Source organism: Gorilla gorilla, chromosome 12 (assembly GCF_029281585.2).
Source record: "Gorilla gorilla gorilla isolate KB3781 chromosome 12, NHGRI_mGorGor1-v2.1_pri, whole genome shotgun sequence".
NCBI classification, from domain to species: domain Eukaryota; kingdom Metazoa; phylum Chordata; class Mammalia; order Primates; family Hominidae; genus Gorilla; species Gorilla gorilla.
Window position 1 is genome coordinate 127,174,554 of NC_073236.2, and position 27,588 is coordinate 127,202,141.

General features: G+C 48.2%; 1 protein-coding gene across 3 annotated transcripts; it reads right to left on the reverse strand.

The window, feature by feature from the left end:
• On the reverse strand, window positions 1-25,820 carry TRIB2 (tribbles pseudokinase 2). 3 transcript variants are annotated; one of them, XM_063696054.1, is made up of 4 exons: window positions 24,581-25,664; window positions 24,132-24,387; window positions 19,152-19,444; window positions 1-2,412 (listed from the first exon to the last, which is right to left on the reverse strand). In XM_063696054.1, exons 3-4 carry the CDS (start codon window positions 19,304-19,306, stop codon window positions 1,944-1,946), a joined length of 624 nt encoding a protein of 207 aa, XP_063552124.1. In that variant the 5' UTR covers window positions 19,307-19,444; window positions 24,132-24,387; window positions 24,581-25,664; the 3' UTR covers window positions 1-1,943. The 3 variants fall into 3 exon arrangements, with proteins under 3 accessions (XP_063552124.1, XP_018876946.1, XP_063552125.1); XM_019021401.4 differs by having other exon boundaries at window positions 24,132-25,820; XM_063696055.1 differs by lacking the exons at window positions 24,132-24,387; window positions 24,581-25,664 and adding an exon at window positions 25,702-25,813.
• Window positions 25,821-27,588: the final 1,768 nt, after the last annotated feature.

Genomic DNA, 27,588 nt, shown 5'->3' on the forward strand with positions numbered 1-27,588 from the left:
TTTTAGTTAAATACGCACAATTTTATTGATTGAAGAGATTAGGACAAAAACATTAAACCAAATACAGGACAAAGCACCAGAGGCCATAGATCCCCACCATGCATGTCACCAACCTCTCCTCCTCCAAGGTACTTAAAAAATAGGGGAGAGGGAAAAAAAAAGGTCCTTCTTGACACAGCACCATCTTCAGAATGTTAAAAAAAAAAAACAACCTTCTCTCCTTTCTATCTTCCATTAGCAAAATAGAATCAAGGGCAAATCCATGGCCGCCTTGTCTCCTGGTTACGAAGGGTGAAGCCGCCCTCCTGGGAACGTGAGGACAGGGCTCCTGCTGCGCAGGCATAAAGCATCCAAGAGTCTGCACATACATGCCACACACTATTATGAAGCACAGATTCAAGTAACATTTACATACTAGAGTCCACGTGTCACCTACCCAAAAACAGGACCATTTCACAAAACATATACAGGCAGTCAAATCCGAACAAGTGAGGTACTGGGAACACAAATATTTATGCCAAAAGAGTTCTGTATCATACAGCAATAGAAAAGCCGTAATAAAAAACATTTTGCCACTCGAAATCAAATAAAGCTATCTAGAAAAGCCAAGTAAAAGGTTATTTCAGAGACAGAAATACTCAAACAAGGAAAAAGAATTATAAATGTTAACTACAGCATGTAATATGTCATCCCAAGTCAACCCGTAATTGAAGTACTGGCTTAATACATCACAATGTGACATTTTCCTTAATAAATAGAAGAGTTCTTGAAAATACAAAGGTGCGTATTGGGATAGAGAGCTGTTTTTATTTATATCATCATAGCTTTCAGCTAATTATCCTTCCCGCTTGTCTCTACTGAGGGTTTTTGTCCAAACCAGAGGGCCTTACAAGCCAAAAGGATCATTCTCCGTAAAGAAAACTAAATAGCTGCCCTGTATTTTATACATGTGGGACAACCTGCTTTGTTTCACTAGTTTCTAATAAAACAAAGACAAATGTTTAGTTGCGATCAGAGTACTGCAAAAGCATCAGACTCCAGGAGCTTGCTAAAATCTCAGGCCATTGCTATCATCTCAGCAAAGAGGAATGCCTGTCACACAAACCCTCATTGTTCAAAAGCAAAACATGAAAAAGGAGTTGGATTTCTCTTTTCCTTTCTTCTTCCCTTTTCTTTCCCCCTTTAAACTAAGATAGCAGTAATGCATCTGGACGTTTGACTTCTAATAGCTTCCTGCCACGAACCAATTGACACAAAACAGAATAGCTTGTTAAAGGACAGATTTTTTCCCCCTTCAGGGAGCAAAGCATTAACATGTCATTTCCTGACCAGGATATTAAATAGTTTATTTAGAAGAAATGAGTTGAAGTGAGCGATTAAGAGACACAAACTGGACTTTTGTTTTCTTTTACTGTAGCACCCAGGTTTCATGTCAGTCTGTGTGCACCGAATTTTTTTTTTAAGTGAACCTCATTAATTACCAGCTAGGTGGTTGGCTTGTTTAAAAGAAAAAAAATTCTTGGCCAACTGTTCCTTCCCTGAATCCTAACAAGAAGTTAAATGCTAACAGTGCGATGCCAGGATGTGTGTTTGAGGCAGAGAGTTTTGATTCTGTCAGGATCTGCAACTATTTTGGAACAAAATGAAAAGTGGGGTAGGCGGAAGTGGCCCAAGTGGCAAGGGGTGGTCTCCCAGGCTATGTTAGGGAAGACAAGCTCCAGCGGGCTCCCATCCATCTCACCCCAATCCCCATCCCACGCCTCTTGCCCCCATGCTACGTGGTCAGTCAGCTCCTTGAAGGTTTTCCTGCTCTGAACCAAGAAACTTAAGAGTGTGAGTGTCTTTCTTGCTACTCAGCCAGGCAATTCGTGTCCCCTGGAAGAACTCCTTTCCGCTGCCCTCGCTCACTCCTGGAACCTGCTAAGTCTCCGTGGGGCATGAGCTCAGTTAAAGAAAGGGTCCAAGTTCTCTTCCATGTTGACGTCCGGCACCAGCTGGTCAGACACTTCCTTAGCACCATATCCTGAATTCGAGACGCTAAAATCTGTAGAAAACCAAGGATGGTCCAGAATTTCCTGCGAGGTCAGCCGCTCTGAGGGCTCCCGACGCAGAATGCTTCGGATGAGGCACTTGGCCTTGGGCGACAGAGTCTCTGGAATGTTGAACTGGCCACGCCGGATCTTGCTGAAGAGGGAGCTGGGTTCAATGTCATGGAAAGGGTACCGCCCCACCAACATGGTGTACAGCATCACCCCCAGGCTCCACACGTCGGCTGCTTTGCCCGAGTAGCTGCCACTGGTGTTCAAGATCTCTGGGCTTACGTAAGCCGGGCAGCCATGCTTGTCGGAGAGGGAATCATCATCTCCCCGCAGAATGTAGGCGTCTTCCAGGCTTTCCAGCTTGACCCGAGTCCTGCAAGAAAGGAGGAAAACATAAGCTCCTGAGGGTGCTCAGAGGCACGTTACCACCAGCATCATAACATAACCGACTGTAGTGTTTCTGAAGACTCCTCATTCACATTCATTCATTCACGCATTCATCTGACCAGCCAAACATTACTCACTGAGCACCTTCTAGCTGCCAGCTACTATTCCAGGGCTGAGGACACCCACATGGGTGAACAAGACTGACAAGGTCTTTTCATGCAGCTGATAATCCACTGGGGAGCTCAAACCTTGAGCACCTTAGCGAACCATGAATCACATTATCATCACCCCTGCGATGAGGGAACAAGAGATTAACTAGCTTTCTCAAAGTCACATTTGCATAATGATAGGGCACCACAGAATTCAAACCGAGATCTAACCAACCAGGAAGCCCACAGCTTTGTCTACAACTTTTGGCAGACTTGTAACTAACATGACAGACCACAGTCCACAAAGACCTTTCACCTTACTTGCATTTTGGCCTCACTACAGCCCTTTGTATTAGACATGTAGGATATTAATATCCCATTTTACAGATGAGAATATCGAGACTCAGAGAGTTCAGGTAACTTCCCCAAACCTGTTAGGTGGGAAATGGAGAAGACTTGATCCCACATCTTCCTAAGTTGATGCTGCTGCTCTTTCTGCTATACCATGTGCCTCTCTTTAGGACCAGGCAGGAAGCAGGGAATGTTCAAGCAGGAGTGGACTCCTATCACCTTGTCCTTCTGAGGCAAACACCCTCATATCAAGACCATCTTCTTTCCCTGGTCAGGCCCAGTGTCTCAAACCTGTAATCCCCACACTTTGGGAGGCCAAGGCGGGTGGACCACCTGAGGCCGGGATTTCAAGACCAGCCCGGCCAACATGGTGAAACCTCATCTCTACTAAAAATATGATAATTAGCAGGGCGTGGTGGTGCACACCTGTAATCCCAGATACTCAGGAGGCTGAGGCAGGAGAATCGTTTGAACCCGGGAGGCGGAGGTTACAGTGAGCTGAGATCGCACTACTGCATTCCAGCCTGGGTGACAGAGTGAGACTCTGTCTCAAAAAAGAAAAAACCACCTTCTTTCCCCAGATTTCCTGCCGCCTTTGTCTTCTGTCCTGCCCCTCAAACTCCCAAGGCCTTGTCCTTGACCAGGTTCTAACATCTGACGAAGGTCACCCACATCTTCTGCCTGTGCACATCTGTGATTCCAATTTCCTACGTGTCTGCATGCGTAGGGTGTGTGTGAACAGAACCATGAGCCCAAGATCCTTCTCAAACTAGGCATCCTACCCCCAGTCTTTCCCTCCCATTTAAGGGCCATCGTGGTTGCTGACAGGAAAGTAGAACTCTCCAGGGTATGCTCAAGAAAAGAGGTAAGAAATCCTGCATTAAACTGCCTGGAACCCAGCATGCATCCTTACACAGTAAGATCTGATGTCATCGTTGTGTATGACATAAATTAAGTGCTCAGGAAATACTTTTGGAAGTGAGTTGAATTCTTATCATTAACTATACCTAATCTACTGTGAGGGCCAGGATGCGCGGTGACTTGTTCAAGGCTATGGTGAAAGTCACTGAGAGCTTCCTCCACCCAGCGCCCCAAGCTCCTAGACCAGCCTCCTCTCCTTAGCTCAGGGGCCTCCTAAGAATTCCTGTTTTCCTGCCCTACTGTTCTTTGAGTGGAAAGTTAGGAATTGCTACCTTCCCGTGCTCAAAATTGAAATCTTCCTCTGACTCTCCTGGCTAGGGCACTGCCTCACAGAGTTGTAGGTAGTCCTTGGGTCTCAAAAGCTCAGTTAATCTATCCCATCATCACACCCCTGGAGGCTTGCAGAGAAGGTGAAGAGGGATGGGGAAGAGTTGGAGTTAGGATTAAGACAGCATCCACAAGGGCTGTCTCACTCACATCACGTATTTCCTTCATCTCAAAAGCACACATGCAAGCGCACGTGCAAGCATCTGCCCTGTTTGCCCCGAAGTGCAAAAAAAGCTCAAGTAAGCATTGAATAAGAAAGAGCTTGGAAAAACCACATTGGGTCATAAGTCAGAGCTTGTGACTCAAGTCCATCTCCTGCTGTTTCTCTTCCTCCGTCTGCCTGAAGGTCTTAGCCTTTCAGCGTGATCACCACAGCCACTAAGAGCCATAGAAGGGGGGCAAGGTTCAAGTTAACCAAAAGATTGCTGCTGGGAGTTCTCTACAGCAAAAGGTTTGGTGAAATCCTGGGTTGACTCTAAGGCCTCATATTTTGATTACAGGAGTTCAAAGCTCAAGGAGTGACTACTTTCCGTATTAATTTCCACCAACGAACAAACAATAGTTGTGGTCATGGGAAAAGGCACTGGGCTAAGAGCTAGGAAGGCAGTTTCCAGCCTAGGCTCTGTCTCTCACCTGCTGTGTGGCTATGGCTGAGTCACTCAACTTCTCTGTTATTCAGACCTAAAGAGGAGCACTAGACAAGGAAGTCTTTAAAAAAAAATTACGTGGTAAAATAGACACAACATAACATGTACCATCTTAAACCAGTTTTAAGTGTACTTCATTGGCATTAAGTACATTTACACTGTCATGCAAACATCTGGACAAGGCAGTCTTAAAGTCTCTGCCAGTTTTATCATTCTGGCATTCTGTAATACCCATCTCTCCCCTTTTTACGTGCTCACTCACATTCTATTATAATCTATGGAATACATAGTCTTCGGCGCCTATAGCTAATGTTCTACAAAAACAGGAAGAATCTACATGTGCTAATCTGGAATGGAGCTGATTAAAAACAAATCTCTTTTGTCCTTTTGCGTTCCCTAATCTAAGGTGGCAGGTGGAGCTGGCCCACGAGACTTACTAGCTGTCGAGATGCGACGGAGGTGAAAAGGTGAAACCCAAGGGGCAGAGGAAAGGAGGAGGAAGGCGGGGATCTCGAACCACAGGCACGGTGAGTTCTCTCCACAGCTTCCTCTACCCCATTCTCACCCAGCGCAAGCCAGACTCCTCATCTCCAATTTCACTGTTTTAGCAGCAGAATAGCTATGGAAAGAATTACAACTGTGGAAATAATAGTAAGAAGAAAAACAAGCTCTCCCATCTGTGGGACAAGGGGCGGTCCAGTGGAGCAAGCATGGACCTTGGTATCAAAGGGCCCAGGTTTTGCCCAGGTTCCTCTGCCCCAAACCTGCAGTGGTGATGCAGCTCATCCAGGTGGAGGCCTAGGGCTTGGTCACGGCTGCAGGGTGACCCCCAGGGACTCTCGACCATCTCTTGGACCACACTCCCTCTCTCTCCATCCCAGCCTGTTTGCTGTTCCTCACATGCCCTGCTTGGCCCCAGTCCTTCTGAGGCCTTTGCCACAGTGTCCCCTTGCCCTAATTGTGCTTCCCCAACTGTGTGACAGCTCACTTTTGTCTTGTCTCTGCTCCAATGAAGGTTATTAAACTTGATCCTGTCCATCCTACACTACGGAGCACGCCCTCCTCCTCTTTTCAGCATGGGAGATATTGTACATTTACATTTCATGATTTACTATGTATCATTATGGTGATCATTTCGGGATGATCACCTCACTTCCCACCTCCAAGAGCCCATGGGCATGTGGTTGATGTCATTTTGTACGCAGAGAACAACACTTAAGTTTGCTGCTGTACCTTGAGTACCTAGATAAGTACCTGGCACAGGGCAGATACACAGTCCATCAATGACAGGGACAGTCCTGCTGTCGACCCCAGGGGGAGCTTCAGTGCACTCACCGGGAAAGGAACAAGGGCCGGTGCTCTGCCTACCTGGCCAGGGTTTAGTGGCAGTCAATGAGAGCTCTACAGAGGATGGGCTTTGTAAATGACAGCATCAAGGAATCTCCCATAGTGATAAGGGGGTGGGGATATCAGGCATCTGTCAGTAAAGGTGGGAGGGAGATATGACTACAGGGACTTGAATTTCTCCTCGCTCAGTCTTGTCAGGGTGCAGAGCTCACCACCTCAAGCTTTTCGTGCAAGGGACCCTCGACCATCTCCCTCTCACTCCTTCCCAGCCTGTTTGCTGTTCCTCACATGCCCTGCTTGACCCCAGTCCTTCTGAGGCCTTTGCCACAGTGTCTCCCCACCTGGATTGTGCTTCCCGACTGTGTCAGCTCACTTTTGTCACATCTCTGACCAAATCTGAGGCCCTTTTCCATTCCTATCCCTTTCCAGGTCACAATTTTAGATTCTGACTTTTTCCTTCACCTCCTCCTGCCCCCAGGTGTCCCCACATTCAAAGCATCCTAACCCCTCTTTCTGGAAGCCTCAGAAAATGGTTAAGGCCTCCACTCTGTCCACTAACCCTGGCCTTCTCCCAAGCTGGAGTTCACCTTTCACCTTTCCTACCTCAAGATGAGCACCCAGAATCTAGGCCCGATACTTCATGAATTTGAGAATAAAATGAAAAGACCATCCCACATGCTGCCAAATACCAGCTGCCCCTAAGCTCATCTATCCAACACTTCGTGCTCCTTTCCTTCAGAGGCTGAAATTTTAGTGGGGAGGGCCCAGGTCTGCTTGTCACATTTGGTTCGGCACATGCTGCAGAAGGACAACCACAAAAACCAGCCCAGGTCAGAGAGCAAAGCAGTGTCCTGAGGCCACAGAGACCTGGGTTCAAGATCAGGCCTTGAAAATTACAAAGTACCAAATGGCAGATGTCATCTATGTACCTAATGCATGCGAGGCACTTACACGTATAGTCTCTTTAAAGTTTAGGAGATCCATTTCCAAGGCAGGTACTATGATTCCTTTTCTCATGGACAATGAGCCTAATGCTCAGAGAGTCTGAGTAGGCTTCTACGGCTGCCAAGGCAAGGCAGTGGCTGGGCGCTCACCTTTCTTAGGCCTGACCCCACCTACTCAAGCAGCTGGCGGAGGAAACCACATCAGGGTTTCTCAGTTCACTAGGCTCCATCAAGGTGCGCTGTACATGTGCTTCCCCAGTGTCAGGGGACAGCCAATCCTTGGGGCAGGAGCCTGCTCTTTCTCTAGGGGAGAATCTGCATCCCAGGCAGGAGAGGGGCAAAAGAAAAGAGAAGCTGGGAGAAAGGATGGGGAGGAAATGCAGGCTTGCTGGCCTTGGTAGGTCATTCTTTTGACCTTGCTTCCTTCTCAGAACACTGTGAACTTGTTTACAAAACTTCTAGGCAAGGGTCAAGGCAACTGGTCTGGATTACGTCTTTCAACGAGGACCTTTCAGGATGCATACCACGCGAGAGGAATGGAGGGAGGTGTGACAGGCGGGGGTGAGTGTCAGCTCTGGTCACTGTGGACTTGCTGTGTAACTGCAGGGAGGCTGCTGAAGGTCTTTGCGCCTTGGCTCCCTCCTCTGGGAAAGAGGGCTGCCAGTCACGGTCTGAAGAATGTGTATGGGGAGTCCCTGCTGGGGCTCTAGCACATGTCAGAAATGGGAGCAGAAATGAATGAACAGTCTTGCAATGGCTCATGTCCCCTCACAGTCTGGGCATTATGAATTTTCCAGGCAAAGGAGCTGATTTCCATAAAAACCAACAGAAGCATCTGTGGACCTAGTAATTCAAATGTCCCACTAGTCATGCAGGCATGTAAAAGACATTTACCGAGCATTTACTCTGCTTGAGTTCCCCAACTAGGCACTGGGGAGACAGACATGACAACACCCACCTTCTCCGTTTTTGTGAGAATTAACTGTAATAATGCAAGTACGGTATCTACCGAGGAGCCTAGCATGGTAGATCTGCAAAAAACTGGGGGCAACAATAATGATCGATCTTATTATTAAGAATGAACCTTTGCACCTACCCTCAACCCAAAAGCCTAGTGGAGAAGACAGGTGAGGAAGCACGAAGTGCAAGTCCCCAGCATACGGCCGTAGATGTGAATTCTCATTCCTTCCTGGGTCTTTTGCACTTGTTCCTCCCACGGGCTGGAATGCTTTTCCCCAGCTCTGTGCCCAGCCCAGTCCCCTCACTTTATTCAGTTCTGACTACAGTAATCAGGATATGCTTCCTGGAAGTGGTGGTACCAGAGACAGTCCGAGAAGAATAAACATTCCCCAAAGAGACAAGGGGTGGGGGGGGTGGTGGCAATTTTTGTGACTAAAACGCTGTAAATGACAATGGTTATCTCCAGTAACTTCTCAGGGGAAGAGACATCTCCCTGCCAGCCACCAGCCTGGGGCAGGATTGGTTTGGCCAGAGAAGCTGGATCCCTGCAGGCCTTTTGCAAACTGTGCCTGGCATAGGAAGAGAACAGCCTGCTTTGCTCTCAACCTGCTGAATGAACAAGGCTTACACGTGGGCAGCCTGTGTACTCAATGACGGCCCAGCCCAGTGCCAGGCCTTGTGTCACCGGATCCCGGTGCCAGGTGAGGAAGCCAAAAGCAGCAGGGTGTGGTTCCTCTCCCAGCATCTGTGGAACAGCACAGGTCAGCACTGAAAGCCCCGATTCTCCCCCCACCCCCATCCACTCTCAGCACAGGCTCCAGAGCTCCCTTGGGCCACTAAGTTGAACTACCAGCGTGGCCCCTGGTTCTTTTGGCCTCCGTTTCCCTTCTGTAAAATAAGAACAAATAGCTACAGGGCCTGAAAAGGGCTCGTCTAGCTTCAGAATTCCAGATTTTAAAGTTTCCTTTAATTCTTAAGCTCTAGTGATTACAACACACCATATGATATCCTAATAATTATTATAGTAACAATAATAGAAACTATGTGTGAAGCATCTATAAGATGCTGAGATTACTAAAGCTTGCATCCTTATTTCTCAAAACAAAGTAAAAGACAAGTATGATATATGCATGCTTCCTAATATATAAGGAAGCTGAGGCACAGGGAATTAAATGCCCTAGGCCATACACAGAGAAGCTGAACAAGCTGAGCTCTGAATCTATGTCTGGACTCTAACGCCATTGTCCTTTCCAAAATACATTCTGGTACTAAAATCACTGATTTACTTAGGGCCAAAGAAAGAAAAACTTTTAAAGGGAGACCCTGAGATGATGGAGACAAATCTGGTGCAGTTTATTCAGCACTAGATCTGATACAAAACCATCCCATTCACAGCTAACTGCTATAGCTCATGAAGTAGATACAGGTGACTAGACCTGCCCATTTACCGGATGAAGAAACTGAGGTAACAGAAAGTAGATGTGACTTGTCCAAGGCCACCTCGCAAGCCAGTGGCAGAGCTGGGATTCAAACCCCGGTTTTTAACTCCAAGTTTAGTGCTCAATCCACAAGATCAAAAATAGTATCCACAAGCAAATCATGCCGTACTTTCCAATCTTTAAACAGCACCGTGGGCCCTTGGCAGGAAGAGATCAGGACAGGGTGGGCCAGGGTGGGGCTGAGCTGGGAGTTCAGCCAGACAAAGTGGGCCTGGCAGGGATGGGAAGTCCGGTGGCCTAAGGTCAGTGAAATCCAGAGAAGTCACTGAAGGCCGTCCGGTCAGGCGGTCCAGATAGGCTTAAGGGTCAAGTGAAAAGATCAGCTGCTGCCAGATCTGACCTTGCCCTGACTGTTACTGAAAAAATCCTCTGGGCAGCCAGTCCAGCTGTGAAAGCCAGGGTCCCACCTGGGGCGGCTGCTACCAAGGGCCTGGGAAGGACCACCTGGCACCATTGGCACCATCATGCCGGCCTGGCAGCTGCATTAGAACTTCACAGGCCACTAAACGATGCCAAATAAATTGTCGTTCACTTAATTCTGGTTCATGTATGCACAGACTTTTCCAACAGTCACCTCTGAGAGCCACCTCTGCACCAAGTCTTGTAGAGTCAGTGAACCACCCCAACTCCTACCTCAAATGGCCCACAAATTAGCAGGGAGAGCAACAGGTGAGCCACAGGGGAAGCATCTCAGGGCATCGTGGTGGAGGGAGAGATGTCTATAGGGAGAGAATATGCCTCTTGTGACCTTACAACGCCACACAATCTGGAAGGTGGGTGTGCCCACACCGATTTGATGCAGGAGACTACAGCAGCTTAGAGACAGATGAAGGAACTTGCTTGGAAATAGCACAGTTGGGATGGGAAACCCAATCTGACTCAAATACTCAGGGGTTTTCTGCAGTGCCATCTACCCGGCCACAACAGAACCCCTGCCCTGTCCGCATGCAGGTGCACAATCCTGCCCCTGACTCCCATCCATGGTGCCTGGATGAACAGGGGAGTCTCACTGTACCCGAACACCTTCCCATGCCCCCATGCAGACACCACACAAGCACAGCCTGCAGGCCACCGGAGCTTCGCCGAGGAAGTCCATCCTGTCGCCATAGGAACAGAAAGGGAAACCCAAGAAAGAGGAAGCCATGCTGACAGGAATTCCTCATCAATGCTCCATTCACTCCCTGCATTGAGACATTCAGCCATGGCTCCTGAAGAATCCCTCCTCCCCCATATCAGTGGATTGGCCTCTCCGCAAAGCTTCCGCAGGCTCAGTGCTGGCCAGGGGCACCCAGCGGTGGTGTTGCTGCCCTGCCCGGTGGCTTAGGAGTGCTTCAGGGTCCAGAATTTTCCCAGTCTTGTTCCAGGTGTGGGGTGGGAGTTCACAGAGCTCAGGGAGGCCTGTGAGTGCATCTCTGCACCCACTCGCAGGGCCAGACGGGGACGCTGCACTTGACAGGGAGCCCCACACAGGCTTGTGGAGATGTGTGCGTAGGCACGTAATGAATGAAATCAAGTCGTAAAACCTGGGTCCTGCACTTGGCTGTGCCACGGACACATTCGAGACCCTGAGGACGCCACTCTCCTCCTCATTGTTTGTAAAGATAAAAGGGTCGGGTTTAAAGCCCCACTTGTTGCCCCCAACTCTTCAATCCCACTGCCACAGTCTCCGTTTGAGCCACTTCTTCCTAGAACCCATGCCCGGCTGCTATTACCCAGTTCATCCTTCACATATACTTCCGGAATCACAAACCCGTCCCTGCCATCCAGAAAAACCTTTCAATGGTTCCTTCTGGGCTTCAGGTCAAGTTGGAGGTGAGGGGTGTGTCTTTCAGGCCCTGGACTCAGCCTCATCTCTGTCCTGGCACAGGGGACCCTCCAGCAGCACAGCCCTCCCTACACATGGCTCTTTGTGCCTCTGGCTTGACTCATGCCTTCTGGGACCTCCCCATCCCTACTACAGCACTCAAGCCAACCTCGTGCAGGAGGTCATCACCTCCCGGAGGTGACCATTCTCCACACCGTACTCCACTGTTGGAACTGTTAAATAATGCTTACAGCTAAATAACTATTGAATAATCATTACATCCATTAGGCAAGGACTCTCTTGTACTGATTCCTGTACCGTCAACACCTAGCACCGTAGGACAGAGTAGGTGCTTAATAAATGTTTGCGAGATAGAATGACCCCCATATCTAAGATTCCCCAACTCCAACATTCTATCTGGAGTTCAGGGCATCTAGGCAAGACTCTTCTTAAGCAGGGCAATGTCTAGAGTCCAAAGAAATTTCAAATAGCCTGGACTCGGTTTCATGATTTAGAGAAACTCCCAAGAGTATTGAGTAGAAAAAAACATTGAAAATGAGTTTCCATCCACTGCATTCCACTGTCAATATGGCTAGTTGATTTTTCTTATGATATTCATGCCACTGGGACATAAGGGGCTATTTGTACATCCACGGCATCAATGGTCACACATTCCTAAGTACTGCTAAGTCCAGTGCTAGGCATGGGGGATAGAAAAAGAAATGAAGCCCATTGTATAGTTCCCTGGGGAAAAACAAAAACAAAACAAAACCCACAGAATGGAACAACAGGACATAGGACTGCCCGCAGGGTTGGCTCATTGGTGGCCCAGTCCATGACTGCTCAGGAAAACTGAGTCGTGAGCCGAGTTTTGACCCTGGCTAGTCAGGTCCTCCTGGTGCACACCTGTTACCTAACTGCGTGAGAAAATTCTTTCTCAGGGTTGGGCATAAGAGATGGTATTTTACCTGTTGTCTATTTCCTGGAGACAACCTAGTATTTGAGAGCTTGGGCTCTGGAGCCAGGGGCCTGGGTACCAACCCCAGGTCTGCCACTGGTTGGCCATTAGACTCTGAGGATCAATTTTCTTATCTGTAAAACGGTGAAAATAAGAGTATCTTACTCACTGGGGTTAAATTGATTAATTTAAATACAGTAGCTAATCAGAATTAAATTTGTGAATCACATGTTATGAGTAAAACACATGGTGAGCCCTAGATATTATTTCATTGAAATGTAGGTCTCATGAGAACAGGGTTTCTCTCTCACTGGGCTCTGTAGTGTCCCCAACACCAAGAATAGTGCCTGGCACATAATAGGTGCTCAATAGATATTTGTTAAATAAATAATTGAATCTCCGGGCTGTTGGGTTATGAGGCTCAGTGACATCAGAGGATGCCCAATAGCAATAATGACGGCTATGTATTCAAGTAGCCGCAGTGCACCAGGCACTGTGCTGGGCACCTAACATATTAATATATTGTCTCTTCTCATGATTTCAGGGAAGGCGGGCTAAGACCATAGGGCTAAATGGAGTAATAAAAAAATCTGACCACTGTGCCTCTGCTTGGTTTGCTTGAGGACCCACACTAGCCCATCAACTAGTTACTAAGTACAAGCAGTAAGCAGCCCAGCAAGAAATCCTGCTGAAGAATACCTACTATTTAGTCTACTTATAAGCATGGAACCTGGAGGAAGCTCTCCCCTTTCTAACCGTGATTAGAAAAGCCCTTCATGAATAAAATTACAGCCTGCCATAGACACTGAAAACAATGTCTTAAATAAATGTCACTTCTGCATAAATCATTAAATTAAAAGGGAAATGATGGGTAAATTTCTCACTTGATGGGAAACTTTGGAAATAGCTCTCTTTGAAAAGGTGTCTCCACAGGGGATGTATAAGTTTTCTGGGCTCCCATTGATTCCAGGCAATGACCTAGACGCCAATACTCTATTTACCCCTACCTCTCTCTTTCTGTCATTAGAATCCAATCTGAGCTGCTCCCACTCAAAAAAGGAGACATTCCGTCAACAAATAGCAAGGCCCAACCTGTTCCAGGAGCAGTGAACATGAGACAGCCTATGTCCCCAGGAAGCCCCCAGCAGGGGACAAGGACAGTCTACAGATGCACACACGGACCATCAGAATACAGCAGGAGATGAGCTCTGATGAGGAAAGGGAGTGCCATGGGAGAGAGATCACTGATCCACCCTGGGGAACAGGAGGCTCGCCAGCCTTCCCCAAAGGTTGGCAATACCTCAAGTACATAAAGGGGTTTCTCATAAATAAGGGAATTCCAGGAGCTCCATTTCCTTCAAAGCAAAAACGAAAGGTATTTTCCCAAAATACAAAGCGCCTACAACTTGAAAAAATGTACACAGCTTTTAATGAAAGAAAAGCTGAGTCTGGTCTCCAGGGTTTCCATGCCTGCCCTCTGTACTCTGTTAGATACTGAGACCTCAATGGAGGCGGGTGCAACTTGAAGATCTGAAGGAAGAGCCAATAAAGATACTAAGAGCTGAGAAAAGAGTGCCTTGACCTCTGTTGGTGGGGGAAGGAGAAAGGCCTCCACCCCACAGGGAGGCACAGGTCTGTGAATCTGGGCAGGTGGCGCTTATTATACCGAAAGCCCCCGGGCCACTGAGTTCCTGCAAACAGTCGCAGCTTCCACCCTGCTGAAGCGGGTACTGACCGGCTTCCACAAAGCAGAGGAAATGAAACCTGTCACATCAAGAGATAAAGATCTTCTACCCAAAGAAGAAACATGTAAAGAGGCATGTTTCTCAGTTCACATGGGGTCCTTCTGTGCAAGGAAATGTCAACACTGAACTGAGACTGGAGGCAGAGTGGCAGAGGGATGGCAGGAAGCCTTGAACCCAGAGAGAAATCCAATGGGCAAAAGCAAACAGGAAGTGCTGTGGGAACAAGGCCCCACCCACCTTCCTTGAGCAGCATAAGGGTGCACCTGCTCAAAGGGCTCTTCGCATCTTGAGTGAGCCAGGGAACTGGCCCTGTGACCGCAGAGCGACACTGAGTGCAGAGGAGGCTTCCATCAGCAGCAGGAGCTCCCGTCTGCTGATGGCTGACTGTGTGCTAGGCATTGGGCTCCCTTGTATTAATACATTTAATTCCATGATGGAAGCCTTGTTGTTATTTCCACTTTGCAGATGAGGCAATCTGGGCACAAAGCTTAGGTAATTTTTCAAGGTCCTTTCCTAAGAAGTGCAAGAACAGGGATTGGAATCCAGACAGCAGCTGTGACTCTACATAGAAATAACAGGACTTCTCCCAAGCTCAGGCCTTCCCATGAATTAAAATGGAATTGGAGGGGCTTGAAACATGGGGCTTCTAAGAATAGACTGATCAAGCACGTCACCCCAATGCCACAGCAGAGAGGGGGAGGCGGAGTGCACAGGGCACGCGCTTTGGGGATGTGGGTACTGCCTTCTATCAGATTCTGAGCTGTAACCAGCAGGGTGGCCGCTACTACACACAGACCGTCTGAGATTTTACTACACGAACTGTGGATGCACAGGGTGTGGCCAGGTGAGTTCAACTGGGATTGGAGATTAACTTCCTCAAAATGCTGCTCAATGCCTCTGGGCCCTGAGGTTTTCCTTTTCAGCAGTATAAACAAAAAGAACCAGGCTCTGCCCTGCACAAACATCCCTGGGAACGAAGGAGAAGCAGCAGTCCAAGGCCTGCAACACAGAAGCTGATTCAGGCACGGTGAGGTATGATCCTCCACTCCCTACATGTGCCTGTGGCCGCCTACTCCAGTGCACATATGGTCAATCTGGCCTTTCTGAGCCTCAGGTTCCAGACCAGGTGCACTTGACCTTTGGCACTAACTTAATGATTATAATTAAACCAAACAGAGAGGAGAATGTGGCCTAAATCTGAACCCCTATGTCACAAGGGTGCCACTCTTCACTGAATAGGCTGCCCAGGCGAGCGACTTAATTCTTCAAGAACCCACTGAGTCCTGGGAACTGCTCTCCCATAATGGTACTATTTCGTCAATGACTCTAGGAACAGCTGTCCCTTCATGAGTGCCTGCCCTGCCCGGTGAGTCACAGAATCATCTCATTTAACCCTCACAACTGCCCGACAGGAATGCCATTATTATTTCTGCTTTGAGGAACCGCAGCTTAGAAACATTCAATGACTTATCCAAGATCAGGTAGCTAAGAAGAGCCAGAAGTTAAACCTAAAACTCAAATCAAAGTAAAATGGAAACAGAAGACTCTGAGCTACTGCCATTTCTACCCAGCAGCACAAGGCTTGCTGGCACTAGGTCCAAACATAACGCTGGGTGTCATCTGTGTCTGCCTGCAAAGCCACCAGTGGGGGACTGGACTGAAGGCGCTGGCAGTTCCACTAAGAACGTTTCCATGGATGGCCATGGATGCAGAGTCCCAGATGGCACACAATCGAAACTTTAGGCATAAGGAGTCAGCCCATAGGCAGGTCTTCTTCTGCACCAGGTGGGCCTCAGCCAATTTCATACGTAAAGCCTGCACTTTCGATCGCTTTCCAGATCACCAGAGTTCAAGAAGCACATCACTGAGAAGAAGACTGATGCGCAAAAGAGGTGTGTGATGGTCAGAAGATGAATAAAGCAGCACTTCCCAAATTTGCTTCTTTGCTTTTTCACCGTGGGACCAATGCCCAAAAGGTGAGAAAACAGACATTAACTCCGTGGTTTAGCTTTCCAAAAGCCTTTAAAATTTAACCCATTGCTTCCTTACACTTTCGATGTTGTTGAGGGAGAAGGAAGCTTTAGCTCCACTAAAAGTGATGCAATTAGGGTGGAAGATGAGAGTTCCCAGCAGCAAGCATGGGGCCAATGAGGTCCTGGGCCCCTGACACTTGGCCTCACACTCTTCCCTCAGGAAGTGCTGGCAATGTGCTCCATGTAGGCCACCATGCAGGCCAAATAAAAGAGAATCTGCCATGAAACTCAATGCTGCCAGGAGGCAGAGAAGGAGAAATACATTGTGGAACAAAAAGCAGAAGTTTCACATTCTGGAATCGAGAGGTTAAAATACAAAACAACGAGAAGAAAAAGGTGACTAGGCATGATTCCCCTTTCACAAAAAGTTGATAGTTGGATTTTAGAAAAACAAAAAAGCTCTTTATCAATCAATCAGCTACTGCTGAGAACATTCAAAATGTCCTTGAAAACAGAGGTGACCTTCTCAGAGCTGCCCAGACACTTGTCATGTTCCTGAAAGGCAAGCCCACTGGGACCTCCATGTGACTTGGGCTGGAAGAAGAGCTCTGGATGGAATGACAGGATTGCTAGGCTGGCTGCACCCTCAGACTGGCTGTGTAACATTAAGCAAGCAAGGTGACCCTGCCATGAGGCCAAGTAACCTCACGGATCAGATGGAGGAGTTCTCATTTTCTCCAAGGTCCTACAGGGCATCAGCCTCAAGGCTGGCCCATGGGGCAACACGGCTGCATGGCCAAAGGGGCTATCACACATGCCACCATGCTGTAGGGACTATATAGGCCAGCTCCCTACAGTCCCTTACATTCTCTTTTTACCTTGGAAAATGCTCTTGAAAATGAAAAAAGGATTTTGCTTTGACATGTTTACTCCAGGCAATTGTTTCAGTTTCACATTCACACTGGATACTCCTTTCTGGTTGGACAGGGTCATGCTCTTTCGCAAAAGTCAAACGTAACTTCCAGACGGAATGTCAGAGGCACACACTCCTGAGGTTGGAAGCTTCTTCCCTGGGTCCTGGGACATCAAGGATTTTGGCTGTGCGACGACACACTCATAAAGGAGAAGCAAAGGCTGGGTGGGAGTAAAAGCCCTCCACAGCCCAGGTGAGGCCTGGCTATGCTTCACTGGCTCCTAGCTAGCTGTGTGCACTGGGGCGTGCTCTCACCTCTGGAGTTCTGCCTCCTGGCAGCAAACCAAGAGAGTGCCACACAGACTATGCAACCTCCGGGTCCACTTTTGTTCCCATGTTCTATGACTTGGGGACCTCCACCCTGCTCTACTCATTTGCACAAACATGTATTCACTATGGGGTTCCTATCCCTGAACAGGCCATTCCTTCTACTCGTTGGTGCCCGAGAGTTCCTCCCTATGGAAACACAATCAAAGACGACACTTAAAAACACAGATCCCTGCGAGAGAGGGCATTTGCTGTCCCCATGCCCTCTGGCAGACAAATGAATTTCTTGAGAGCTGACTTACTAGTGAATGTGGCCTTACTTCTGCTCTTTCCTGTCCATAACTTTGGGACTTCACCACGTTGCACTTTGGAGCTCTCATCTATACAATGGACATGATGACATTCACTTCAATAGGGAGAGAGAATTAAACTTTAACCTTATGGTAAGAGGTAAACAAATATGACCTCTTATTTTTGTAGGTGCAGTTATTAAATCTCCAAGAAAGGTGGAACATAGAAGGGTAGAGAGAATACCTTTGTCGGTATCATTGGGGGTCAACATATATTCATCTTCTAAATGAGAATATTCAAAGAAGCACATACGCCAATTTATTATTAATTGAAAAGACCTTAGAGCCAATACAGCATACAGAAGGCAACAGAAGGAAAAATATGAGGCTGGTAGAGGGAGGGTGGAAACAGACGAAGGACCAATCCGAGATCACAGAGGGTATCAAAGGCAAAACCAGGGGAAACATCTCCAGGCTCCACGGGCAGAGGCATCTGAGCGGAAGAGAAAAGGTAAATGTGGTTCCACACTCTAGATCTTCCAACAGCTGCCCCTTCTCAGTTTGTTAATAAAGGTAAAGGCATTCACAAGCAAAGATCAAGATATGAGCTGGTCTCCACATTATGTGGGGCCTCATTCAGGAACTACGGTGAGCAATGAATACAGATTTGTTGCCTCTGTCCCTCTAAACTCATATTCTTAAAAAGAAAAAAAAGGGCTTGAAGGAGTTCTTATAATCAAAATCTGCTGGGAGAGAAAGCAGGGCCCCAGCAGGGTCTGCTAAATAGAAGGTAATGAGTTAATGGCATAAGCCAATTGCCTGCATCCTGTCCAGCTGTCTCCTCAAATAACCAAGACCTCTGCAGTGCCATGCATTTGCATCAGCAGTTTCCTCACCTGGAATGTGGTCTTTCCCACATTTCCTGAAATACAGTCATCTTTCGAGTCTTGGCTCCAAAATCACCCCTCCTATAAAACCTTCCTTGACTCCCCAAGTCCTAGGGAGAACTGACATGTCCCCACCACCCCAGTTCTCATCCCACCCAGCACGGACCTCTATTCTGAGCTGGTAGCATTTCCTTTATAGGTCCGTTGGCTATCTAATTCATCTAGATATTAATAGTACTGAGAATTGTGACTAATACCTAATATAAGCTTAGGTAAGAGCTACTGAATGAGTGCATGGATGAATGAATTATAAATGACTGATTCTGGGTGCTGAGTGTTCTGCGGGTAGAATTTTCAAGGCCCTGCCTTTACTGGCATTGAAAATGTTAAAGAGGTTTGCAGCCACCTTCGGAATTCAAGACACCTAATCATACGTATTCATTGGGTCACAGAATATCCTGGTACCTGTCCTTTGAGCACCAGATGACACCTTTAGAATAGTAGCTATTTGTTTTCCCAAACACTTGAAAATTGCAATATTCACTTCCTTTTGCCCTCCTAAGATTCCTTCCCCTCATCTGGACCACAGACAGTAAAAAAAACGTCCATTCAAGACTTTTCTAGGAAGCTGTTGTTAGGAGCAGTCCATCACAGTACCCAGGTCTGGACAGGATGAGACCTACCTCTCTTCGTCCTTAAAGATGAATTTCCGCAGCTTGAGGTCCCGCAGCACCAGCCCCCCGTCATGGCAGTGGGCCACTGCCGAGGCAATCTGGTAGAACAGTCTGGCTGCCTCCTCCTCTCTCAGCTTCTTGCAGGTGCGGACGAAGGAATGCATGTCCCCATAGCTTCGCTCAAAGAACACATAGGCTTTGGTCTCACCCAGGATAATTTCAGTGATTTGGTTGATGTTACTATGAGCAGACAGGCAAAAGCACGGTGCCAGGGATTCCTGGTAGCAGCTGATATCAAACACCTACGACAGGATTAACAGTAAGACCAAAGTCAGAGGTGCCTCTTGTACAACCAAAACACATAATGCTGCACCTCCCACAGGTATGGGCTTTTGAGATGACAGAAAATATGCTGAACTTGGACCCAGACCACATTGGCCCTGCCTCCTACCAGCTGTGTGGCACTAAACAAGTCACTTAACCTCTCGGAGCCTCCAAATCTTTATGTACAACATGGGAAACTGATACTTGACTCACAGTGTTAGGAGGACTATATGAGAAAATGAAGGTGATAGTGCTTTGCAAAATGTAATGCAGTACAGAAATAATAATTTTCATTATTTTTGTCTCTAGCCCAATTGCGTGTTTATAGAACTAAGGCAAAATTGGAGAGAAAGTGATCCACCTTAAATGACATCAACAACACTTTATTTACCTTCAAAAATAAAAAAAAAGCAATGCACATAAACAGGCATTATACAACACATGAGCAACTAAGAGAATAAATAGCTAGCTTTTGCCCAGTGGTCTCTAATTCAATACTTTCATTTTACAGATATGGAAACTGAGGCTCAGAGAATGAGCCAAAACTCAAGCCCCCAGTGGCAGAGGTAGGAATACGATAGAATCCTTCTGAATAGGGAAGCAGCCTTGCTTCTTCCTCTCTTCCCTCCACAGATATCTAACTCAATGAACCAGTTATGCAATGATTTTCTATGAATCAAAATTAGCCTGCGAAATGCCAACTCATTGTGGGGTTGCTTAAAAAGAAAAGGCACCATCAATACCTTTTGAAACAGACCTAACAGAAATTAACACTACAGAGAATTTTTGAGGTTATATAAAAGGCGCTTTCATTCATTTCAAGACCTCCACTAAATCAGGAATACAAGTCCCTGGGTCTGGAATGTGGTTTTTCTATCTGCCTGGGATGTGGGTAAGATGAATCTATTCAGTGTGTGCGTGAGCCAGGGGCATGCGTGGGTGAGCTTCGCTGGAAAGCATCTAAGGCAGGAACGCCCTAACAATACACTGCATGCTATCAGTTCACAATGACTTAGCTGCCTAAATCGCTTTTTCACTAGTTAGACATACTTTCTTTGATCATCATTTTGCAGTGTGGTAGGAAATATGCTGGACTGGAAGTCGGCAACCTTGAGGCACTAATCCTGGCCCTGCCACCAATAATCTGGATGAGATGGATAAAGAGCTTAGGGTTACTGGACCTCCCTCCTCTTCATAAAATGAAGATGTTGATTTAGAACAGTGTTAACCTTTTTTGGGTCCTGATGTCACATAAAATCTGATAAAAGCTCTGTTCCCTCTTAGCTGACAATGCCTGTTCTCAAATGCATGCACGATACCGGATTCATTTTAAGGGGATTCACAGGCTTTCTGAAGCCCATCCAAAGCCACAGACTGCTATTTAAGAATCCATGAGTTAAGTTGCTCTAAGCTTCAAAAAACTGAAACAAAATCTGTGAGTCAAACAGGGATGTAAAACCTCAAGAGAGTTGCTGCTAACCCGGCCAAGGAAGGAAAGTTAACAGTAATGTTGTGAATGAACCATAATGAGGCATCTCAGAAAAGCGGCACAGCTGCTGCCACTATAACCTAGAATTTAAGAAAGAATACTTCAACATCTCCAGAGACCACAAATCACACACTGATACTGTCAAATGATGACCCAAGAGCAGTGACCTAAGAGGCCTGTTCAATTAGGAATCTGAGATGCTTGAATCAACTTTAACACCCTGACTGCAGGCAACAGAAACCCAGGGAAGCCTCAAAAATTTCAAGGAGTAATAAGCTTTGCAGTGGCTAACGTAAACACTGCATTATATAATGAAGATGCTGTGTTCTGAAATACCAGGTTGCAGCTTCTGTCGCCAGTGCTCACAGAGTTATGATTATTTATAATATACTTCCTGTTTCCAGGTGCATTTACAAAAACATAAAAGGTGACTTTTGCTCAGCACTTTTAGCCTATTTTCCTGCTCCACTGCTGAAAAACTGAATGGAGACAGAATTTTTAAAAAACTAACATATTTGTGGCAGCTTCAAATGTAGCCATACCTTTTGCAGAAGAGACCAAATTCCAAGATGGTGGACAGAGTATGAAAAATAAAATAAGTACTTATGTTTTCCCACACGAGAAGGAGCCAAACTTTTATTAGTAGCTATCAGGGGCATTTAGGGGCTTGGACTGGTATTTAAACCATCATCTTCACGTGCAAAATCAAGCCACAAGCCTGGTGCCAGCTTCTTTACATGTTTAATTTGGAGCCTTGGTTATGTAATGTGACAGTTCAGATAAGGCAGTAAGATTAGGCCATCATTAATAACATTTGCAAAAAAAAAGTACCCATTCTGCCAAGATAGTAATTATGTCAATCTGCACAGTAGCTACCAGTATCTCCATGAAAACATACAGTTAAAGACTCCTTAAAGCGCCTTCATTCATCTAGCAAAAGTAGGCACATGGAGACAATAAGCAGCCTTGATTATTTTGTTTAAATGACTCTGGAATCTCTATTCCTCCAAATAGTGTCCTATGGAATTCTCTACGCAGACCCCTACAATAAATAGCATCTTTACATTTGATCTGTTTTTGCAAAGAATTTTTTCATTGGTCAACACACAGCTAGGAAACGTGAACCTTCTATTCTAAGACATCAAAAGGAACTGGATTCAATGTGTAGATTTCACTGAGCCTTAAAGTAAGCTAAGAGACCACAGCATATATATCTCTCAGGGCAGTTCAGAGAAGCAGCCTTATAAAACTCTCTTGGAGCTTCTTCGGAGATACACAACTATGCTTGCATAAGAAGTCACCCACATCATCTATGGTAAAAAGTCAGGAAAACAGAAGCTGCTGTGTCTTAAAGGGATGACCTCTGTCAAGCAGAACAATGATACTGCACTTAAATCCACTTGCAGCCACACTGTAATTGGTGAGGGGCTGATTCAATCTTTGCAATAACTAAACCAGCAGATTAAGTCCAATTTGAGGCCAGAGCACAAGTCTGCAAATGACACTGTAAGGTCAGCCCAAAGTGAAATATGTCTTGCAAAATCTGGAGAAAGAATGAGCAGAGCCCAGAGTCACCTCTGATTTTAAACAAAGAAGTAACAGCCAGATGCCCCTGCAGAATTTGGCTGCAGAGTCCCTATACTTAAAAGCATCTCCAGCCTTTGAAAAATATTAAAATGCTGTACTGAAGTTGAGCAAAAGGAATGAAAATATTCACTGCTGGGTGATTGTGCATATTTCATACAAGAGTGGCAGTTCTGTGGAATTCATTCATTTCAAAGGATGACTACCCTATTGTGCAACCTTGCAGACTTCTGAGAATTCAATCCAGCTACTGAATTTTGGTTAACCGGGCACAGTTGCTCTGGGTCTCAATAACTTAGAGAAGATGCAAAATACCAAATGCTCAGTACAAGCAAAGGGCAACATTTAAAGAGTCTCCGATTTCCCCCTAAGGGCTGAACTGAACAATCGCAAAACTGCCTGGAGATCTCCACTAAACCCAAATTTTGTAATGAAATACTCCAGTCCACTAGGAAATAAGGCAAGTCCACAAAGTAGTCTGTGGTGAATGGCAAAAGCGCGATGTGTTATTTGCAGCACAACCGTGCCCAGTGACCATTTCAAAGGCAGAATGGGTCCCCCACTCTCCCCTTACCCCCTTAAAAAAAAAAAACAGTCAGCAAATCTAAAATTAAGTGACAAAGAATCCTTGATCTAGGTCCAATTCTGGGTAGTAGTATGCTCTATTATAGTTATTTTCTTTTTCGCAACTATTTCGCCCCTCATCCACTTGTCTGGGGCCCGGTGGGTGCACACAAAGATACACAGACACACATATACATAAACCAGTCACTGTTCAGGGTTAAAGACAAAAAAGGAAACCGAAGTGTCCATCGCAGTGGTATTACCACTGCGGATCCCTAGGGCTCCAAACGGGAGCCTCTTAACCTTACAGGCAAAGGTGTGTGTTCAGGGGGGCACGGAAGAGAGGGGATGAGCAGACAGGGAAGTCTAGAGATGGGGAGAGAGACCAAGACCAAAGAGAAAGACCCAAAGCATTCACTATTCACCAGAAAGTGCTCAGGCTTTGATTTCGACCCCAACCCTCCTTTCAAGCCTCCAGGCAGAAGAAAGGTCTTTGTAAACTCCTTCCCTGCGCTGGGCCCCTGGGCTCAGCCGAAGGGGGCACCTTTGTGTGTCTGTTTTAAAGGGCACCTTCGGAACAAAGGTTTAACACCTGCCCGCTGCTAAGAACAATGGCTGCGAAAAGAACGAAGTCATCAGTCTTAAAATTACCGGGGGATTCCCTAATCCTTGTTGGAAGGGGAGGGGGCTAGACACAGGAAGAAATCCCCCCCGGGCAGCGGGACCCGGCCTCGCGCAGAGAGCTCCTGGAGCCTTCGGTGCACGCGTGTCCGTGGCCCCCGCGCAGTCCCGCCGCCCTCCCCTCCCCGGGCTCTCCCCGAAACGCCCCCACTGCAGCCCGCCCCATTGTCTGAAACGGTCTAAAAACTTCGCAACTTACCGAACCTGAGCAAATAAATAAATAAACCCATTTAATAAGGCCACGGTAATTATCCCGCGAATCTCCCTCTCCCAGACTCGAGGGCCTGGCGCCCTCCCGCTCCCTCGGGCCCCTTCCAAAGACAAAAAGCAACCCACTGGCCCTTTACCTTGCACACCAGCTCCTCTCCGCTGTGCAGATGCACGGCACGAAAAACGTGGTCTCCCTCCAGAGGTTCCAACAATAAGTATTTCCCGATACAAGAAACGCAATGCGACAAGTTCGGAGTCTCGGGCGGGCTCGGGGAGCCGAGGTTCGGGCTGAAACTCTGGCTGGGCTCCGCGGACCTTATAGACGACAACTCTTCGAAATCCTGGGTTTTGTTCCGCGATCTCCCATATCTCGCTATTGTGATGGGGGTAGACCTGTGTATGTTCATGAGTGTGAGGATCGCACACGACAAACAAAAAAAAACCCGCTGGAGAGATGAGTCGCTGGCGAGTGCGGCTGCAGGCGCCTCGGTGCCACTGATTTTAAAAGGGAGCGAGAGGGGAGGGGACAGAAGAGGGGCTGCGTGGAGAAAGAGTTAGAAGCCCCCAAATGGGCGCCGCCGGATACCTCGTCTGCTCCGAGCCCGGCTCCCGGGGGTCCTCGGTCGGCAGGCAACTCGGGTCTTTTTGTTACCCCAAAGCAGTCGGCGATGTGCAGAATCGCCGCACTTTTAGTTACTCTGTGTGTGTGTCCCCGGCGTGGATCTGGATGAGTACCCGGGCTGCTAAGGTGCGGAGCTGCAGCGCCAGAGCTCCCGACGCGACCCCCAGGCCGGCTTCCGAATCGCAGACGGGGCGGAGGAGCCCGCGGTAGTTTGTGCAGTCTTCGGGGCGCTCACGGCGGCGACTCAGTCCCAACGCGTTAGAAGCCAAACAAAAAGAGAAAGGAAACAAGCACGGGTCTACCGGCTGGCGACGCACGGCAGCCAGAATCCGCGCTGCACCCCCTTTTTTTGGTGGAAAGGGTGGGGGGCGTGTAAGGGGGGGGTGCGGGAGAGGGCAGTTACCTACGTTTTAACTGTAGATGGCGTCTGAGGCTTTTCCAAGATCGCGAGCTCTCCAAAAATTAAACAAACAAACAAAAAAAAGAAAAATTGCAAGGGAGCATTTAACTTGGTGCGGTCAGCGCTGCCAACAAAAGATTGCAAAAGCTGGACGCAGAGTTGCGGCGCGGGCTGGGCGCAGGTACCGCGACAAAGCCCTGGGCTCGGCCCGCCGCGCGGAGGTCAGCACAGGCTCATGCTGTCGCCGCTCGCTCGCGCCCCAGGTCTTCCTCCGAATGCAGCCAGACGTGCAGGAGAGAACGAGGACAGATCGGCGGTCTCCGATTTCGCCGGCACGAGCTTGCGGGGGTCCTGCGGGCGCTGCAAGGGGAGCTGCGTCCCTGGCCCTTCCAACGCGCGGCGTTCCTTTGCCCCTTTCCCGCTGGAGAACTGGATCTCGTCCTGGAATAATTTGCAATCACCCCGTCTCCCCCTACCCCGAGACCAAATTGCCCGGTGGGGTTTGTTTTGGAGAAAATTGACGGCTTGTCTCCTCCTTCTTTGATTTCTTGCTTGCCCCCCCTCCCAGAGAAAAGAGGGGACCGTGTATTTAAAAATTAAAGGGGACGGCCGACGGTGCCCGAGGCCAATCCCCGCGCTCAGCACGCCCGCATCCCCCGGCGAGGCGGTATTAATAGTTACTTACGTGGCCGGGGATCTCGGAGCGAGCGGGGCCGTGTGTGCGCGTGTGCGCGCGCGCGCCTCGCTCGCGCTCGGTCTCCCCATTCAATGTCACCGACACATTTCCACGGAGCCTCCGCCCCCCCCCGCCGCCCCCGCGACTGGCTCAGCCCAGAGCCGGCCCCGCCCCGCCCCCGCCCGGGCCCCCCTCATTGCGCCGGGCGCCCATCAATCAGCCCAGCCGCTGCCAGTCCTCGGGCGGCTCCCCGCGCCGCTGCCATTGCAGCTCGGTGCCGGGGGCGCCAGCGCCGGCCTCGCAGCTCTCTCGCCCGGCCGGGGAGATAAACAAAGTGAAATATCCTTCCGCGGCCCGGGGCCCCAGGCGCAGCACGCTGGGTGTCGGCTGCGAGCCCAGCTGCGGGCGGCTGGGCCGGGGTTACCAGCAGCGAGTCCCGAGCGGTTCCCCGCACGCTGCTCCCGCAGCGCCGGCTTCAGCTCTTCGTAGCTCGTTCATGTTCCTGGCGCTTTTCCCCAGAAAGCCAGGCACGCTCTGAGCATTGGGCCCCCAGGCTCAGATGTGGCCCTGAATGAGGAGCAATGTTTTGGAAGAATGCGCTTGCATCGGTATTGCTGCCTGGAGTTTCGAGAATTCGTTTCATGGTATCTCTCCGACATCCTCCTCTCCATTTAAAAGGAAATCCATTGCTTCCTTTTAGTTGGTGTCACCGCTTGCCCCCGATCCCCACATCCTGGGCTTGTATTTCTAGTGTTTTCAGCAGAAGAGGAACTGAAGGCGTCTTTTGACTCAGGTCAAATTTAATCACCAATTCTTCCCTTCCCAGTGCATTGCCTGGAGGGCCTTGGAGGCCAAGCTAGACAAAACTTTGCACCCACACCTCCAGGGAGCGCTGTTGGGTCCTATCCAGGGTGCTGGGCGTCCTGAGCCCTCTTCTGTTAGCCAGGTGAAGGCTGCACTTTCACGCCCCACTCCACCCCCCATTTCGCCACCCCCCCCGAATTATTCGTAACTTCCTTGGGAGATTCCAGTCCGCGGGCTTGGACAGGAACACAGGAAGAAAGGGGCTTGAACTCAGGCAGAGGCTTCAAACGCCAGCCCTGATCTAAGATATCCTGGTGGATGAAAAGCGATCTAGTAGAGGACAAACTTAAAAAAAAAAAAAAATCCCAAGGAACTGAGAAAGGGGAGTTGGGACGACTCCTGGAGCCCTCTGAGCTTTTGCATGCGTGTAGTATATTTTCCACTGGAGGAGGGGACTACATTATTGTCCACTGCAGGACACTTTCAGTAAAAGAAGGGAGCTATTTATAATGATGTCCACTTGGGACAACAGTCACTCTAATGATCAGGAGTCCTGGGAATGTTTCCAGAGATGGAGAGGACATTGGCTATAAAGCTTCCACCCAGCAGCACAGAGTTAAAAGGAAGGTTAAGAAGTGGACCCGTGCCTTCCAGCACCTCTCACCATCGTACTCCCCACAAACCTGCCTAGGGTTCAATCCCAGATCCCAGCAGAATAGATCTATTTCCCTAGGCGATCACCAGGACCACTGACCGAGCAGGGTCCCCTAATCCAGTCTTACCCCAGGAAGACAGTTGGCCTGTGTTAGGAACAGTCTCGAAGCAACCTCTGCTGTTGAGTCAGAAAGAGAGGTGCCTAGCCTCCTCTACGCAGTGGCCAAGAGAGCTTTGTAATAATTAGGGGTTGGGACACCTGTGTGCTAGCCCTGGCTGGGTCTCTGATTTCAAATGGAAATTGGGTGAAGACCTTGTTTTTTCTCCCTAGGTCCCTGTTTCTTCATCTGTAAGATGAGAAGCATAATACCCGCCCTGCTCACCTCATGTGGTTGCTTTAGAATTATATTTTCAATTCCAGGAAATCTATGAAGGCTT

Excerpts from the sequence above, each read along its gene's own strand:
- TRIB2 (XM_019021401.4), bottom strand. The coding sequence starts at position 24,401 with ATGAACATACACAGGTCTACCCCCATCACAATAGCGAGATATGGGAGA. Across the intron at positions 19,445-24,131 it reads GAGAGGAGCTGGTGTGCAAG|GTGTTTGATATCAGCTGCTA; the intron begins GTAAAGGGCCAG and ends ATCCTGTCGTAG. Across the intron at positions 2,413-19,151 it reads ATCTTTAAGGACGAAGAGAG|GACTCGGGTCAAGCTGGAAA; the intron begins GTAGGTCTCATC and ends CCTTTCTTGCAG.